Here is a 16,642-nt window from a genome sequence, read left to right on the forward strand (position 1 = left end):
AAGCTGGGCTGTGGGCTGAGGTTCCAGGGTGGGGTGGGCCTTTGCCTGCTTTCTTCGATTCAACAGACATTTCTCAGGCATCACCTCTGGGCCAGGCCCATGTGGTATTGGAGAGAAAGCCGAGAACAAGGCAGACGAGACTCCTAGGCCTCAGTCTGGTGGGGAGACAGACATTTAATAAACAGGCCAAGCCTGTGGGGAGACCAGAAGGTACCACTCACCCTGTGGTCCCAGAAGGCCTCCTGGGGGACTTGAAGGGTGAGGTTTGGGTCTTGCTCGGGAGGTGCTGGGGACTTGGGTTTGCTCAGTCCCAAACTCCCAATGGTGGGTCCTGCCCCCAGTGCCCCCACAGCTCCTGGTGGCTGAAGGCTCCAGCCAGGTGACCGCCCTCGTGGGACAGCCCCTGGAACTTCCCTGCCAGGCCTCAGGCTCCCCCGTGCCCACTCTCCAGTGCGTATGGGGCAGTGGAGGCCAGGACCGGGGTGGGGGCAGGCAGAGACTGCATGCAGGGGGTGTCGGTGGGGATGGGAGACACTCCCCCTGCCCAGGAGTACGGAGGGGGCTGCAGAGCCAGGGAGATCCTGCCCACCCTGCCTTCCCTGGCCTCTGGCTGAGCGACATGTCCCCCTCCCCACCCCCCTCAGGTGGCTGCAGAACGGCCGCCCGGCCGAGGAGCTGGCTGGGGTGCAGGTCGCCTCACGGGGGGCCACGCTGCGCATCCACCACGTGGAACTGGGCCACGCAGGCCTCTTCGCCTGCCAGGCCACCAACGAGGCGGGCACCGCTGGGGCTGAGGTGGAGCTCTCCGTGCATGGTGAGGGGACATGGGCAGCCTGAGGTGCCAGGGGTGGGCAGAGCCAGAGGGCCGTGGCCTCCATCCGTGCCTTTGTCGCCCTGGTGGATGAGGGAAGGGCCCAGGGCTGGTCTTCCCTAGACGACATTTCTAGGCGGGACTTTCCAGCTCCCCAAAGAGACACAGGTGTGAGAGGCTGGCCTCAGCTGCTTCCACACTTGTCACATGTCCTATGTGCAGGCTCTCACTCCCCTCCCCAGCCCACCCTCTCTTCACTCGCTCTCTTCATGCTGACGGCGCTGACCTTTTTTCAATTCTTTAAATACATCAGCTTTCTCACCTCCAAGCCTGCAAATACTATTTTCTCTGCCTGGAATAGTCTCCCTCTTCCTCTTTGCCGGCCTAGCTCCTCCCTCTCTTTCAGGTCTGTCCTAAAACACCCCTTCCTCCAGGAAGCCCTCCTTGATCCCGTGGTGGTTCTCATCTGCCCTGCCTAGCCTACCTTGGCCATGGCCTACCACACACTGTATTAAAATTGCCTGTTGGGTTGTCCATGTCCCCTGCCCAGCTCTGGGAGCTCTGGGAGGGCAGCACTGTAGCCACTGTTCTCTGCTGTACCCCTGAGCCTGGTACAGAATAGATGCTCAGTGCACACGTGGATGGGTGGATGGATGGGTAGGAGAATTTTGAAGGGGAAGACCTGCTCTGCTGGCTCCTGGTCTGGTGCTCTCCCCCTAAGCCAAGTGTCCGTTGAGTTGAGTGGATGGAGGCCAGAGGCCGGCCCTGTAAGGATACTCCCTGCTCCCCAGGCATTGAGGGGATGGCTGGGTGCTCACTGCACCTCTCCTGACCCTGACCTGCGCCCTCCCTGCCTCTCCCCTTGCCCAGAGCTCCCACTGGTGGCCATCGTCGGGGGTGACAATATCACAGCCCTTTTCCTGCAGCCTGTGACCCTGCAATGTGTGGGGACTGGGGTACCCGCCCCAAGTCTCCGCTGGTGGAAGGATGGGGTGGCCCTGGCAGCCTTGGGGGGGAAACTACAGGTACGTTCAGGGGCCCCAGGGCTGGTGGGGCAACTGGACACAGGTGGAGGGGTTGCTTTTTAGAGGTCCTAGTGACCCCGAGGGGGGCCCTGGCAGCCTGGGGGCAGGATGAGCGCTGGGTTGTGGACCTGAAGAGGGGCGGGGGTCCTAGACGGCTTCAGCTATCAGAGGGACAAAGTGGGGGGGAAGGGAAGTGTCCCTAGACTCTGAATGCAGAGCTTAGAACTCCACCTCCGGAGCCGAACTGTCCCCTTGACTCCTTCCTCCCGCCCCTGGGCTCTGCGGCAACTCGGCTGCTCCCCACATCCCAGCATCCCTCTGACCACCCTCCACATGGCACACTGCCATCCCTCTTCCCCCCCACCCCAGATCGAGAAGGCGGACCTGAGGGATGAAGGTGTTTACACTTGTGCTGCCAGTAGCCTGGCTGGCGAGAGCAAAAGGGACGTGGCCCTCAAGGTGTTGGGTGAGGACAAGGGTGCCGGATGGGGGGTGACCCCGGGGGGGCCCCCGGGGCTGCTCTAGGGGGCCGGGGGGGATGGGATTTTAAAAACATAGCATGTCCTCATCTGCGTTCATACTTACCTTTGCTCGTCTTACTCATTTTTGGGTTCATTTACGTCCTTGCATGTGTGGGCGAATCCCTGGACTTGTCACTTTCCATCATGCTGGCTGTCGACTGTCCCTGCGGAGCTGGGCGCTGGGGTCGTCCCCGTTGTGCCCCTGCCATGAAGATGGGCAGCCCAATGCCTTGTTCTTGTGCGGGTTCAGGAGTGGGGTTCTTCCCTCAGAGGACAAGAGCCATTCGGGGCTTTTATGGCCCACACCCTTCGGGAAGGCCAGGGCGGGACCTCAGGGATGGCTGGGATGAGCTCCCAGAGCCCACATCCACCAAGCCAGGGCTCTCCTTGTCTCCCCTAGTGCCCCCCAACATTGAGCCGGGCCCGCTGAACAAGGCAGTGCTAGAAAATGCCTCAGTAACCTTGGAGTGTCTGGCTTCGGGCATGCCCCCTCCTGGTAAGACCCCTCCTCTGGGCTGAAAGCCATCTCCAAGCCAGCCCCGCTCCCCATCGAATGACGCTGGCCGGTGTCCCAGGCAACACCTGGGCTGTGGACAGAACAGCAAGCATTCAGTAGGCTTTTCCCCTATTTCCCAAAATTTCCTCTCTTCCTTCTCGATATCCCAGTGACTGCCAGGACCCAGAGCTTTGGCACGGGTGTCTGAAGCAAGCGTGCAGGGGGCTTCTGTTCAGAGCTTGCAACTTCACAGGACTGCCCTGGGGCCCAGGGCCAGGACCAGGACCTCTGAGTTGTTGTCTGTCTGGGGCTCTTCTTTAGACCAGCAGCTGGGGCAAGGCCAGGAGCTTGGGGCTAGGTGTGAGTGTTCAGCAGACGGGGAGGGCCCTGGCAGCGTGTAAGGACGCTGAGGATACATTGGCCCATGCTTACAGGGGTGCGGATTTCGAGTGCACCATGTTTCCCTCTAAAGGTGGTTTCCTGGCAGGGAGATGAGGTGAGGGGAGTTGGGCTGGCTTTGACTCTCCTTGATCCTGGCTGCCCCAGCCTCCATCCCATGGAACGCCCCCTCTGCCTGTGTCCTGTCTCAGACAAGACTGCCCCGTTCCACCCCCAGCCTTCTTCCTGGAGAACTCCGGCTTGCTTGGTGCCCGAAATAAAGGCATGCCATGTGGCCCACCCTGGAAGCCTTTTGTGGATGCTCATTATCCAGGTGCAGTCTGAAGGGCTGGCTGGACTGCTTGCATCTCTCTTCTCTCCCCCAGATATCTCCTGGTTCAAGGGCCGCCAGCCTGTCTCTGCCCGGAAGGGAGTGACAGTGTCAGCTGATGGGAGAGTTCTCCACATTGAGCGGGCACGATTTTCTGATGCTGGGAGCTACCGCTGTGTGGCGTCCAATGTGGCAGGCAGCACAGAGCTGCAGTATGGGCTTCGGGTCAACGGTGAGCTGCCCCAGGACTAAAGGGGTCCTTGTCCAAAAAGTTGTCCTTCCATTTGTTTGTCTGTCAGTCTTTTCATCCATCCATCCATCCACCATCCATCTACCGTCCATCCATCATCCATCTATCATCCATCATTCCTCCATCCATCCATCCATCCTCCAACCATCCATCCATCCATCCATCCTTCCATCCTTCTATCCATCCATCCATCCTCCAACCATCCATCCATCCATCCTCCAACCATCCATCCTTCCATCCTTCTATCCATCCATCCATCCATCCATCCTCCAACCATCCATCCATCCATCCATCCATCCTCCAACCATCCATCCTTCCATCCTTCTATCCATCCATCCATCCATCCATCCTCCAACCATCCATCCATCCATCCATCCTTCCATCCTTCTATCCATCCATCCATCCATCCATCCTCCAACCATCCATCCTTCCATCCTTCTATCCATCCATCCATCCATCCATCCATCCTCCAACCATCCATCCATCCATCTATCCTTCCATCCTTCCATCCATCCATCATCCATCATCCATCCATCCATTTATCCATTATCTACCTATCCACCCATCATCCATCCATCCATCCATCCATCCTCCAACCATCCATCCATCCATCCATCCTCCAACCATCCATCCTTCCATCCTTCTATCCATCCATCCATCCATCCATCCATCCTCCAACCATCCATCCATCCATCCATCCATCCTCCAACCATCCATCCTCCAACCATCCATCCTTCCATCCTTCTATCCATCCATCCATCCATCCATCCTCCAACCATCCATCCATCCATCCATCCATCCTCCAACCATCCATCCTTCCATCCTTCTATCCATCCATCCATCCTCCAACCATACATCCATCCATCCATCCTTCCATCCTTCCATCCATCTACCATCCATCATCCATCCATCCATTTATCCATTATCTACCTATCCACCCATCATCCATCCATCCATCCATCCATCCACCATCCATCTACCATCCATCCATCATCCATCTATCATCCATCATCCCTCCATCCATCCATCCATCCTCCAACCATCCATCCATCCATCCATCCTTCCATCCTTCTATCCATCCATCCATCCATCCATCCTCCAACCATCCATCCATCCATCCTTCCATCCTTCCATCCAACCACCATCCATCATCCATCCATCCATTTATCCATTATCCACCTATCCAGCCATCATCCATCATCCATCCATCCATCCTACCCACAGGTCCTCAGCCTTGTTACCCCATGCCATCCCCATAATAATGACCTCATGCTGACCAGAAGACCCAAGTTCAGGTGTTATTTCTGTCACTGTCTAGCTGGCAGGTGACTTGCCCTCTCTGATTCCCAGTCCCCCATCTGTAGAAGCCTCCTGGTGCTATTGTAAAGATGATATGATATGAGCACCTTGAGAACTGTGGAGTGATGTACCCGTGTTGGGAGTGGCACTTTTGTTTGTGGCTGTGTGTTCTGCGGGGTGGCCCAGCCAGGGCCCTGCCAGCTTCGCCCTCAGTGAGGCTCACCCTGTGCTCTGTGTCACCCCACCCGCAGTGCCCCCACGCATCACATCGCCACCCAGCCTGCCAGGCCCCGTGCTGCTCAACGCCCCGGTCCGGCTGACCTGTGGTGCCACCGGAGCCCCCAGCCCCACGCTGCTGTGGCTGAAGGATGGAAACCCTGTGTCCACTGCTGGGGCCTCGGGCCTCCAGGTCAGCAGGCTGAGCAGCCCTGGCTTTCCTCCCTGGTGCCTCAGTAGGTAGCTAGGGGCAGAGGTCAGGCCCTGGGAGCTCCGAGGGGAGGGAGAAGCAGGGGCCTCCAAGGACGGTTCACTGAAGGGGGGAAGGGGAGCTGCTAAATGGAAAGTCTAGATCCTCATGGTCTCCAGAAACATAATGCATGGCGCCGATACGAGCTATATATATAATTTTTAAAAAGATTTATTTATTTATTTATTTATTTAAGAGAGAGAGAGCATGGGGAGCAGGGGCAGAGGGAGAGAAAGTCTCAATCAGACTCCATGCTGAGCACGGAGCCCAATGCGGGGCTCGATCCCGCGACCCCAAGATCATGACCTGAGCTGAAACCAAGAGTCAGATGCTCAACCGACTGAGCCCCCCACATGCCTCAAGCCGTATATGTAATTTTAAACTTTCTAGTAGCCACATTCAAATTAGTAAAAAGAAATAAGTGAAACTAATTTTTAATGACATATTTTGGTTAGCCCAAACTATCCAAAAGTCTATGCATCATGTGATCGATATAGAAATTATTAAGATATTTGACATTTTTCTTTTTGTTCTAACTCTTAGAAGTCTGTTGTACGTATATTTTGTGCTTGGGGTTTAGCCCCGTTTCAAGGGCTCAGTAGCTGTAGCCCTGTTCTAGAGGACTCTTGGAGCACTGATGGCATTTGCCCACCTGCTGGCAACAGTCCCAAGGTCTGGGCCCAGCTCCTGGTTCCCCTGCACTGTGGGGGGTTCTGGGGTCTGGAGCCTGCTGGGGCCAGCATGTGAAGGTGTGGCTGCTGCCCCCTGAGGTGCATAAGCTCACGTGGGCTTCCTTCTGGGGGCGCAGGTCTTCCCTGGGGGCCGGGTCCTCACCCTGGCCAGAGCCCAGGCCTCGGACTCGGGCAGCTACTCATGCGTGGCCGTGAGCGCGGTGGGTGAGGACCGCCGGGACGTCGTGCTGTATGTCCACAGTGAGTCTCCGGCTTGGGGTGCCGTCTGGTCCAGGCCAGTGGCTCAAGAAGCTGGGGCTGGGGGCTCCCCCACCACGTCCGAAGGGCAAGGGGCAGTTGGCTGCGGGAGGCACCAGCCTGCGACCGTGGCTGCCATCACGCGGGGTCAGTTGGAGGGGAGCTCCCCTGTCGTGGACAGGTGGGTGGGCGGGCAGCCGCACAGCCAGGAGCTCCGTGTTCAGGGACAGGTGGAAGGAGCGAGACGTGGCGGAAAGAGCGCCAGGCCACGTCAGGAATCAGAAGTTCTCACTGTGCTAGGTCAAAGGGGGTAACTCCGTTCCAGGAAGGCAGTGGGGTGGGTGTTTGGAGCTCGTGGGTGTCATAGATGTGGGGTTCAAATCCTGCCTCTGCCACTTCCTAGCTCTGTGAGCTTGGGCTAGTCACTCTGCTTCTCTGAGCTTCCCTTTCTTTCTTTTTCTTTTTTTTTTTCTTTTAAGATTTATTTATTTATTTGAGAGAGAGAGAGAGCAGGGGGAGGGGCAGAGGGAGAGAGACACACAGACTCCACACTGAGTGCAGAGCCCAATGCGGGGCTCAATCCCATGACCCTGAGATCACGACCTGAGCCGAAATCAAGAATCGGACACTTAACCGACTGAGCCACCCAGGCGCCCCTGAGCCTCCCTTTCCTCATCCGTGAAATGGGGTGAAGATAGCACCCACCTTAGAGAGTGTCATGGGATTCACTACCCTCACGAAGCACAGTTACAATCACTGTTGTTTTAACACTTCCTCTTATGGGATTTTGTGGAAGTCTGCGGAGGTACACAAGAGAACTCTGGGAAACGTAGAGCCTTGGGTAGGAGGGGTGAGGAAGCCGTCCTTTCTAGCTCTTTCCCTTCGCTGGAGTGATAGGTCATGGGATTGCGTGCTCACTGTGTCATTGTGTTTAATCTCACGGAGCCCCCGCGATTTTACAGGCGAGGAAATCGAGGCCCAGAGAGGCTGACCCATGTAACATCTCCAGGGCCTCACACGGTGCCTGCGTGGTAGACACAGGCCTCCAACCCAGGGGCTCGGACTCTAGACCCTGCCTTCCTAACCCCGACACTGCTCTGGTTATTTTTGTATCCGGGGAAAAGGTGTCTCAGGGATCTGCTTTTCAAAAAACTTTAAAAAGTAAATAAAGATATTATATTTCTAAAAAAATTTTGAGATAATTGTAAATTCACACGCAGTTGTAAGAATTCATACAGAGAGGTCCGGGGTCCCCTTCACCCACTTTCCCTCGATGGTATCCTCTCGTATAGCTAACGCACAAAATCGCACGTGGGATATTGACCTTGCTACGACCCACCAGCCTATTCAGATTTGGGAGCCTCCTCTTGGAGCAGGACTGGGAAGGTCCTGGAGGGGAGGATAAGAGGGTTACAGCTCAGGGCGGAGGCCCCCGCCTAAAGCTGACTCCCCACCCCCTGGGGCTGACCCTGCGCACCTGCCTGAGACTCCTCTCCCGCCCCCCTGCCACAGCGCCCCCAAGCATCCTCGGGGAAGAGCTGAACGTGTCCGTCGTGGCCAACGAGTCCGTGGCCCTGGAGTGCCGGAGCCAAGCCGTGCCCCCTCCCGTGCTGAGCTGGAGGAAGGACGGCCGCCCCCTGGAGCCACGGCCCGGCGTCCACCTCTCTGCAGACAAGGCCTTGTTGGAGGTGGGTGGCCTCTTGGGGGGCCGGTGGGGACTCCACCCACAGCAGAGCTAGCCCGGAGGGGAGGGGGCCTGCAGGTGTCCCCACGAGAGCAGTGCAGCTCAGTGTGACCCCGCGCCCGGGGCACAGCCTCCTGGCCTGGTGAGAAGCTGCTGCAGGGCCTCCCTCAGTCCCCACAAAGCTGAGCCTTTCTCTTTCTACCTGTTTTTCGCTCCTTGTTCAAAAGCCTCCTGGCCTTTGGGCATTAGATCCCTTCATCGGGCCCCTGGCCCAGCGAGGGAAGGGTGGGTTAGGGTCAGGGACTCCGGGGTCAGCCTGGATTTACATTTCGGCCCCACCTCCTCCTGACTGTGCCGCCTTAGGCAACGTCCTGACCACCCGGGGCCTCAGGTCCGTCACCTGTACGCACCTTGCCACCTTCTTCCTGGGGTGGCTGGGCTTCTTAGGGAAGAAAGCCAGCCGCTAGAACAGCTCATCCATGTCAGCTTCAGGACGGGGGGTGGCGTGATCACCCCTCTCCACCCTATGATGCGATCATTCCCAACTCTGAGCCCCTCGATTTGGTTTCCTCTGCCCAGAATGCCTCCCCCTCCCCCCCTTCATTGTTCAAAGCCACGACCTAGCTTCATCACCCCCTCTGTCAGGATCTGACCTCTGAGGACAAGATCTCCTGCCCCCATCCTTCTTCATTTTCCACCTTCCCTTCTGGTCTGCTCTGGTGGACTTTCCAAAGAGGCCAGGAGCAGATTAAAGGCAGGAGAGGGGCTGGCCCAGCCACATGTCCACCATCCTTAGCAGGGCCGGGCTGTGGATATGAAGTGGGGTGAGGCTGGCAGGGCTGCCATTATGGGGACCCCCTTCCATGTGCCCGGCCCACGTCAGGCCACCACCAGCCGGGGCTTCTGGAAACTTCACGGGGCAGTAGGTGGGAGAGGTGCACTCATTGCCCCTGGGTTCCAGGTGGTGCGGGGGAATGCAGTGAGGTAAAGTGACCTACCCAAGGTCACAAGTCTGTCCAGGGGTAACCCCATCTCTGTGCTGCCCCTGCTGATGGATCATTCTTGCTCGTGGCCAGGTGAGCAGAGCGGAGGTGGGGGACGCAGGCCGTTATACCTGTGAGGCGCTGAACCAGGCAGGCCGCTCGGAAAAGCACTACAACCTGAACGTCTGGGGTGAGGGTCTTGGGGGCTGGTCTGGGGTCCCTCCCCCTGCCCCTGCCGCAGCTGGCTCTCCTGCCCCCGCCCCCAGGGGAATGCTGCCTCAGTGGTCCCAGGATACAGGCTTTCTCCATTGCCCATCCCTCTCCCTCCCCAGCCCACTACGCACCCCACATCTCTCTCTGTGCTTCTGTTCATCCTCAGTGCCTCCTGTGTTCCCCTCAAGGGAACCCCGCACCCTGACCGTGACCGAGGGGCAACCTGCCAGGCTGTCCTGTGAATGTCGGGGCATCCCCTTCCCCAAGATCTCCTGGAGGAAGGACGGTATGATTGCTTCCCTCGCCCAGCCCCTCCCTCGGTGCCCCTGCCCTCGCTGGGTGCCCCCCACCCCACAGCCTAGCTGAGCTGGAGACAAGTGGGCTTACTGCCCTGGGGGTAAGGGTGCTGGTTATGGAAGTGACGCTGCCTTCAGCCCCTCTCTGCTCAGTCTCCAAGTCTGCCGGGGGCCCCAGCCCCCTCCTAGCCGGCGAGAGCTGGATTGGTCCTTAGGCTTCTCTTCCAGAAAGCCCTCCCTGACCCCCACCCCAGGCCAGGGCAGGGCCTCCTGGATACGGCCCCTGTGTGTTAACCTGTCATGTAGCCATCTCAGTCTTTCAGTGTCTGTTCTCCTATGAGTCTGAGCCCCATGGGGCACTGTCTTGGCTATGGCTGAATTCCAGGTCAGTACCTGATACAAAATAGGTGCTCAATAAATATTTGGAATTCATTCATTTAACCAGTATTTACTGAGAGCCTCTCCGTGCCAGGCCCCCTTCTGGGCATTGGAAATATGGTGGTGGATTGGGGTAGTCAGATAATAAACTGAGAGTTAGTGAATAACTTTGATGGAAAGTATTATCTATGGAGAAAAATAAAACCGAAAGAGGGAGATGTTTGCAGTTTCAGGCTGGGTGACCAGGGATATTTCGCCAAGCAGAATTTAAGAAGGTGAGGGAGGGATGAACATGAGAATATTGCAGGGAAAAAACATTTCAGGCAGAGGTATGAGCAGGTGCAAAGGCCCTGGGGCAGGAATAAGCCAAGCATGTTTGAAGAGCAGGCAAAGAGGAAATGGGCTGGAGCAGAGTCATCAAGGGAGAGGTACCAGGAGATGGTCACCAGAGTGATGGGGGCTAGATGGGAGGCCACTCTAATGATCTTGACTTTTACCTTGAGAGGAATGGGGCTACCTCCTCTGGACAGAGGAGGACCACAATCCAATTTATCCTCTAACAAATTCACCCTGCCAGCCGTGCTGAGAACAGACCATTGAGAGCAAGGGTGGCCCCTGAGAGGCTTGGTGCAGGGTTCCAAGCGAGAGATCCTGACCGCCCGGAGCAGGCAGTAGCCGTGAGGTGGCGAGAGGGGTCCAGAGTCTGGATGCCTTTCGAAGGTAGTGCTGGCAGATGTCCTGCCAGGTTGGTTAGGAAGAGAGAAGGAGGAGTCGGGGTAACTTGAGGTTTTGGTCTGAGAGTCAGGAGAGGAGTACCAGCATCACCAAGAGGGAGAGACTGGGGGGCAGGTCTGGGGGCAGACCTAGAGTTTGGGGCTTGTTCATTTGGAGACCTCTGTTAGGCACCCGATGAGATGTCAAGCGGGCAGTCAGGGGGAGGTGTCTGGAGCTGGAGGAGAGATCTGGGCTAGGGATCAATCTGGGAGCAGCAAGGCAGGCCAGCAGGGGGGAGAACATGGACAGAGAAAAGGTAAGGGGGAGCTGCTTGCTCTCCCTCCCCAGGAGCCTGCAGCTAGATGAATGGATCATTCGGTAGCCTTCGTTGAGCCCGACTATGTGTCAGGCCCCAAGGAGCTCCTAAGGATCCCAGGGAGGATGGGAGGCAGGGTCTGCCTTCCTGGAGGGTCCGGGCTGGGCTGGGATTCGGATGGGACACTGCTCTGCAGGCAGATCTGCGATGAGGAGAAGCCTGGGGGTTGTGGGAGCTCAGAGGGGGTGCCAGCGGCAGCTTTGGCAATCAGGGAAGACTTCTTGGTCGAGGTGATGTGGAAGCGGACACCTGAAGTTGTAAGCAGGAGTTGGCCAGGATGGGGGGAGAGGAGGACAAACGTTCTTTCTCGCTGCATCCAGGTCAGCCCTTGCCGGGGGAGGGGAACAGCCTCGAGCAGGTGTCGGCTGTGGGGCGGTTCCTGTACCTGGGACGGGCCCAGCTGGCCCAGGACGGCACGTACACCTGTGAGTGCAGCAACGTGGCGGGAAATAGCAGCCAGGACCAGCTGCTGGAGGTGCATGGTGAGCCGGGCTGGGATGACCTGAACCAGGTGGAAGGGGCCAGAAGGCGGGGCAACCGGGCACCCTGGTAGGGCCAACCGCATCCTCCAGAATCCCAGCAAAGGCAGGAACTGTGGCAATGAGAACTTAGGTGGCTGGTGTTTTATGAACCGCCCTCCCCCACCCCCCAGTCAGCTTGAGGGACGACAGGGTCCCAAGCAGCCCCCATTGGCCCAGAGAAACCAAATAAATCTTGAAACAGTTGGAAACAAAGCAGTATAAAATGTATGTGAAGCTCCTGGGTGGACTTGTCCTGCAGGGATGAAATCAGATACACAGCCTTATAAAAATCGTTCTAAAAATAAAACCAGGAAGAGCGTTGTTGAGCATCCCCCCTGTGCAATAAGGCCCTGCCCCAAACGGTCCCAGGGACTGTTTAAGCTCCAGGAAGGCCCTGGTTTCTGCAGAAGGAGACCCCGCACAGACCTTGTCAGGGCTGTGCTGGGTGACCCTGTCCTCCGAACAGCGGGCCTGCCCCTGATTCCCAGGGTGTGGGAGAGGGGCCGGGGGTACTGTTGTGACCCCATTATAGAGATGGAAAATGGGTGCCCCGAGAGGTGAGGTCACCTGGCAAGGTCAGCGAGTGGCCGGGGGAGCTTAGCCTGCATGGGGGCGGGCCTGGCTCGTGGCGAGTGTCCAGCGCCCAGCGGCCACGGTGGCCTGCCCTGACAGGCATTTTCTTCATCCTCAGTTCCCCCTCGGATCGCTGGCCCCCGGGAGTCCCCCACACAGGTCTCCGTGGTCCGGGATGGGGAGGCCACTCTACAGTGCAATGCCACGGGGAAGCCCCCACCCAGGGTGGCATGGGAGCGGGACGGCCGGCCACTGAGGGCCGAGCCTGGCCTGCGGCTGCAGAACCAGGGTCAGAGGCTGCACGTGGAGCGGGCTCAGGCTGCCCACAGTGGACGCTACAGCTGCGTGGCCGAGAACGTGGCCGGAAGAGCCGAGAGGAGGTTTGCGCTCTCCGTGCTGGGTGAGGACCGGCAGCGTGTTGGAGGAGGGCGGGGAGCGGGGCCGATTGGAGAGAGCAAGGCCACTCCAACCTGCGGGCACAGCCCCTTGTTCTCCCAGGAGTCGGGCCACTGATGGGGCCACTGTTGGGGGGAAGCCTTGAGTATTGCTCTCAAAATCAGGACTGGCTCCAAATCGCCCTCATTTCCTCCCTCCTTCTCTCCCTTACTTGCTGTTCCTCTACTCCGTTCCTGGCCCTGGGGAAATAAGCAGTCTCTATCCTGCGTGATTCCTGTGTGATGGGGGGTTCCAGGGCCTCTGGCTAGGTGAGGTACTTCCCAACACTGTCATGGGAAGTCAGGGCGGCCTCCTGTAGGAGGTGACCTTTTAGCTGAAATGTAAAAGCTGAGTAGGAGTTAACCAGGTGCCGGGGTGAGGGGAACAGTGTGCAGGACAGAGGGAACAGACTCTACAGAGGCCTGGAGGGGTGATATGGCACTTTCAGGGTGGCTGCAGCAGCCTCGTGATTCTAATCTTTTATTGAGCTCCTATTGTATGCCTCAAGGTAGGGGCAGGAAGTGGTAAGAGATAAGGTGGGCAAGCTGGGTTTAGGGAGGCCTCTCTCGTCATGCCCTCCCCCACCTCCCTGCCCCCCTCCATCTCCCAGGGATCCCTGGCCTCTCCCACTTATCCCCGCCTGATAGAGTGTGGCTTCCTTTTGGAATGGATCCTTTAGAAAGTGCAGAGGTGCCACTTACCACCGCTGTGGAGATTCAGGGGCGTATCTGTGTTCCCCCTGGCTCTAGTTCCAGTCCCGTTGCTCAGCCTGGGCGCTGTGCTAAGCGCTTGTTGAGTCCTCCTGGCATCCCATTCAGGTGTTTGCCTGAAGCCAAAGCCGAGCCTGTGGCCACCAGTCACTCCCTTTAGTGGGAGCTGCTCTGATCTTGTCACTTCTGCTCCTCGGACTCTCCCGACTGGGGGTGGGGGTCCTTGTGGGGGGACAGCTGTTAGGGGGCGGGGAAGGAGCATACAGCGCCCATCTGCATCCTGAATGCGGTTTCTCCTCCGTGTCTAGTGCCCCCAGAGCTCATCGGAGACTTGGACCCACTGACCAACGTCTCCGCTGCCTTGCACAGCCCCTTGACGATGCTCTGTGAAGCCGCAGGTGTCCCGTCCCCAGGGGTCCGCTGGTTCCGAGGAGAGGAGCCCATCAGCCCCAGGGAGGGCACCTACCTCTTGGCAGGTAAGGTGCCAGCCAGCGGAGTATCTGGTTATCAGGTCTGGCCCTCTGCCTGTGCCTCTGTTTATCACATGTCCATGACCTCTGACCCTTTGCTGCCAGGCCTGGTTGGGATAACCATTGAGCTGTTGGTCCCCCACGAGTGCAACCAAAAACACTGGCTAGCTGAGGTGCTCCAGGAAAGACAATTGGATTTAAATAAGTTCGGAAAAGACTTCCTGCTCTGTTCCCCTCCTGAAGACCGACACTGACTTTGCATAGTTTAGGTTCTGATAAGTCCTGCAGAAAAAAAAAATTCTCATGCCACGTCTATAACATCCTCCAGAACAGTAACATACTTTTGAAGTGCTGAGTTAAGCACCTTCTCTGAATATTCATCCTCCCCAGAAAGCTGGTTTGTGATGGTTCTTATTGGTATACAAGTGGGGAAACTGAGGACCAAGAGGCAGTGTCCCATCCAAATCTTGCAGGAACTTCAAGACCACTGAAGCTCAGCTTCAGTGACTCAACAGTTGTTCCACACAGCCAAAGCCAGGATAGCAAATAAATTTTCCCTTGTGCACCACTTCTGAGCATTTGGTAGGGGCTACCAGATGCCTTGTGATATGAATTCAGAGACTGTTTCTGGGAAGAAAGGAGCATGGCAATCCATTAGTGATGTCTGCCCTGGGTGCAGGAACAGCAGTAATGACATTTCCTGTGTATCTGCTTTCCCTGGGCAGGTCTTAGATGATCCTTGATTGTGTTCCCCTGGGAGAAACTGGCTTGCCTCTGAGAGGTCCTTGGGAGAACGTGGCTTTTTTTCTAGGTCTGCTAGAATAGAATGCGGGCATCTGGCCTGGGCTAGGACTGCAGAGCCCATTGCTGTCCTTTCAGCCCCAGCCAATCCCCAGAACCAGGGGTAGCCAGGGGACAGATGCTTCTTACTAGAACAGGGTCCTCAGGTTTACCCATGTGCCTGTCTAATGTCCAGGGCGCTCCCTCCATCTGTTTACCCTCCTGGGCCTCAGTTTCCCCATCTGAGGAAAGGAGCACTGGGAGGGGGACACACACACATCTAATGACAATATCTGGTGCACTCCTGTTCCTGGTGAGCAGCCTGGGCTAAGCTTAGGACAGAGGTTGCTCATAGCTGTGCTTGGAGCCCACTCTTCTTCCTCCCCAGGTGGCTGGATGCTGAGGATGACCCGGGCACAGGAACAAGACAGAGGTTTCTACTCGTGCCTGGCAAGCAATGAGGCTGGGGAGGTTCGGAGAAACTTCAGCGTCGACGTCCTGGGTATGTCACAGCCCCATTCTCCTGTGCACCCCACGGATTCCTCCTCTCCCACCTAGGAGCTTCTGGGGGCCCATGCCCAGGACTTAGGACTCGTGCTGTAGCAGGGGACTCAGCACAGGAAGGAGGGAGAGGCCAAGCCTTGTTTTCTTTGCCTGATGAGCAACCTCTGCTCTAAGGCTGCCATGGAACTTTCTGGAAACAGCAGGGACTAACCCAAAGTGGAAGGGGGCGTATATTTTCAACACCACCCAACTGCCTTCCTCTGATCAGGGCCTTCCCCCAGAGGCACTGGTGCTTCCCTCAGCCAGAACCAAATGTTTATTGAACTCACTGCCCCATGGAAGCAGGCACAAGGGAATGGGAAACTGAGGCACGGGGAACTGAAGGCAGTTGCCTTAGGCTCTTGGTTCTGGGTTCTTGCCTTCCTGCTTCACAGTCCTTCAGCCAACCCTGGTCAGTAACCATCTGTCTCCCTGCTTCTCCCAGTTCCTCCCAGGATTGAGAACGAGGACCTGGAGGAGGCGGTCAAGGTCCCCGAGGGGCAGACAGCTCAGCTGACATGCAACACCACAGGTAAGGGCCACACACACAGTGGGCTGGGAAGAGGCATGAGAAGACAGCTTCAGAGAGGAGGGGTTCCCTGGGGGTCCCAGCCTGCCCCCAGTCCCACTGCTCCCCACGGAGGGTCTCTCAAATCATGAACTTGGCACCACATCCCTGCTCATCTTTGCACCGCTATGCTTCTGCCCCCAAACACTCCCCCCCACCCCCACTCCTCACCTGACTACAGACCTCTGCTTCTAGGACTTCCCACAAGGAGTCCTTGGCTGACCCCTTGGGCCCATGGGCTACCTCCACTGGGCTCCCACAGGCCCCAGGGCTTTCTTGTCCCAGCACTAAGCACACTAGACCATAGTAACCTTGGGCATCTGTATACCCCAGTCGGGCTCAGAGGTCCTTGAGGACCCAAGGACTGCTTTGTCACCATGGTTTTCCCAGTGTCTGACAGAGTAGGCTCCCATTAATGCTTATGGACTGGGCTGTTTGGCTGGCTGGCTGGCTGGCTGGCTGGAAGGATGGATGGATAGATGGAAGAATGGATGGGGAGGTGGGTGGATGGATGGATGGATGGTTGGATGGGGAGGTGGGTGGATGGATGGATGGATGGATGGATGGATGGATGGATGGAAGGATGGATGGATAGATGGAAGGATGGATGGGGAGGTGGGTGGATGGATGGATGGATGGATGGATGGATGGATAGATGGAAGGATGGATGGGGAGGTGGGTGGATGGATGGATGGATGGTTGGATGGGGAGGTGGGTGGATGGATGGATGGATGGATGGATGGATGGATGGATGGATAGATGGAAGGATGGATGGGGAGGTGGGTGGGTGGATGGATGGAAGGATAAATGGAGAGGTGGGTGGATAGATGGATGGGTGGATGGGGAGGTAGATGGGTGGGTGGATGGATGGATGGGGAGGTGGGTGGATAGA

At 57.3% G+C, this 16,642-nt stretch overlaps 1 protein-coding gene across 1 annotated transcript in view; it reads left to right on the top strand.

The window, feature by feature from the left end:
* Positions 1–16,642, top strand: part of HMCN2 (hemicentin 2) — a 150,356-nt gene that overhangs the window by 80,822 nt on the left and 52,892 nt on the right. Inside the window, exons 33-48 of the mRNA XM_036117053.2 lie at positions 342–450; positions 645–814; positions 1,682–1,836; positions 2,206–2,302; positions 2,758–2,853; positions 3,618–3,794; positions 5,363–5,520; positions 6,386–6,509; positions 8,019–8,194; positions 9,267–9,363; positions 9,553–9,672; positions 11,471–11,632; positions 12,363–12,644; positions 13,698–13,865; positions 15,028–15,141; positions 15,628–15,714. Of these exons, the coding sequence (XP_035972946.2) occupies positions 342–450; positions 645–814; positions 1,682–1,836; positions 2,206–2,302; positions 2,758–2,853; positions 3,618–3,794; positions 5,363–5,520; positions 6,386–6,509; positions 8,019–8,194; positions 9,267–9,363; positions 9,553–9,672; positions 11,471–11,632; positions 12,363–12,644; positions 13,698–13,865; positions 15,028–15,141; positions 15,628–15,714 (2,292 nt within the window). The remainder of the gene's footprint in view (positions 1–341; positions 451–644; positions 815–1,681; positions 1,837–2,205; positions 2,303–2,757; positions 2,854–3,617; positions 3,795–5,362; positions 5,521–6,385; positions 6,510–8,018; positions 8,195–9,266; positions 9,364–9,552; positions 9,673–11,470; positions 11,633–12,362; positions 12,645–13,697; positions 13,866–15,027; positions 15,142–15,627; positions 15,715–16,642) is intronic.

This window comes from Halichoerus grypus, chromosome 14 (assembly GCF_964656455.1).
Source record: "Halichoerus grypus chromosome 14, mHalGry1.hap1.1, whole genome shotgun sequence".
Classification (NCBI taxonomy): Eukaryota; Metazoa; Chordata; class Mammalia; order Carnivora; family Phocidae; genus Halichoerus; species Halichoerus grypus.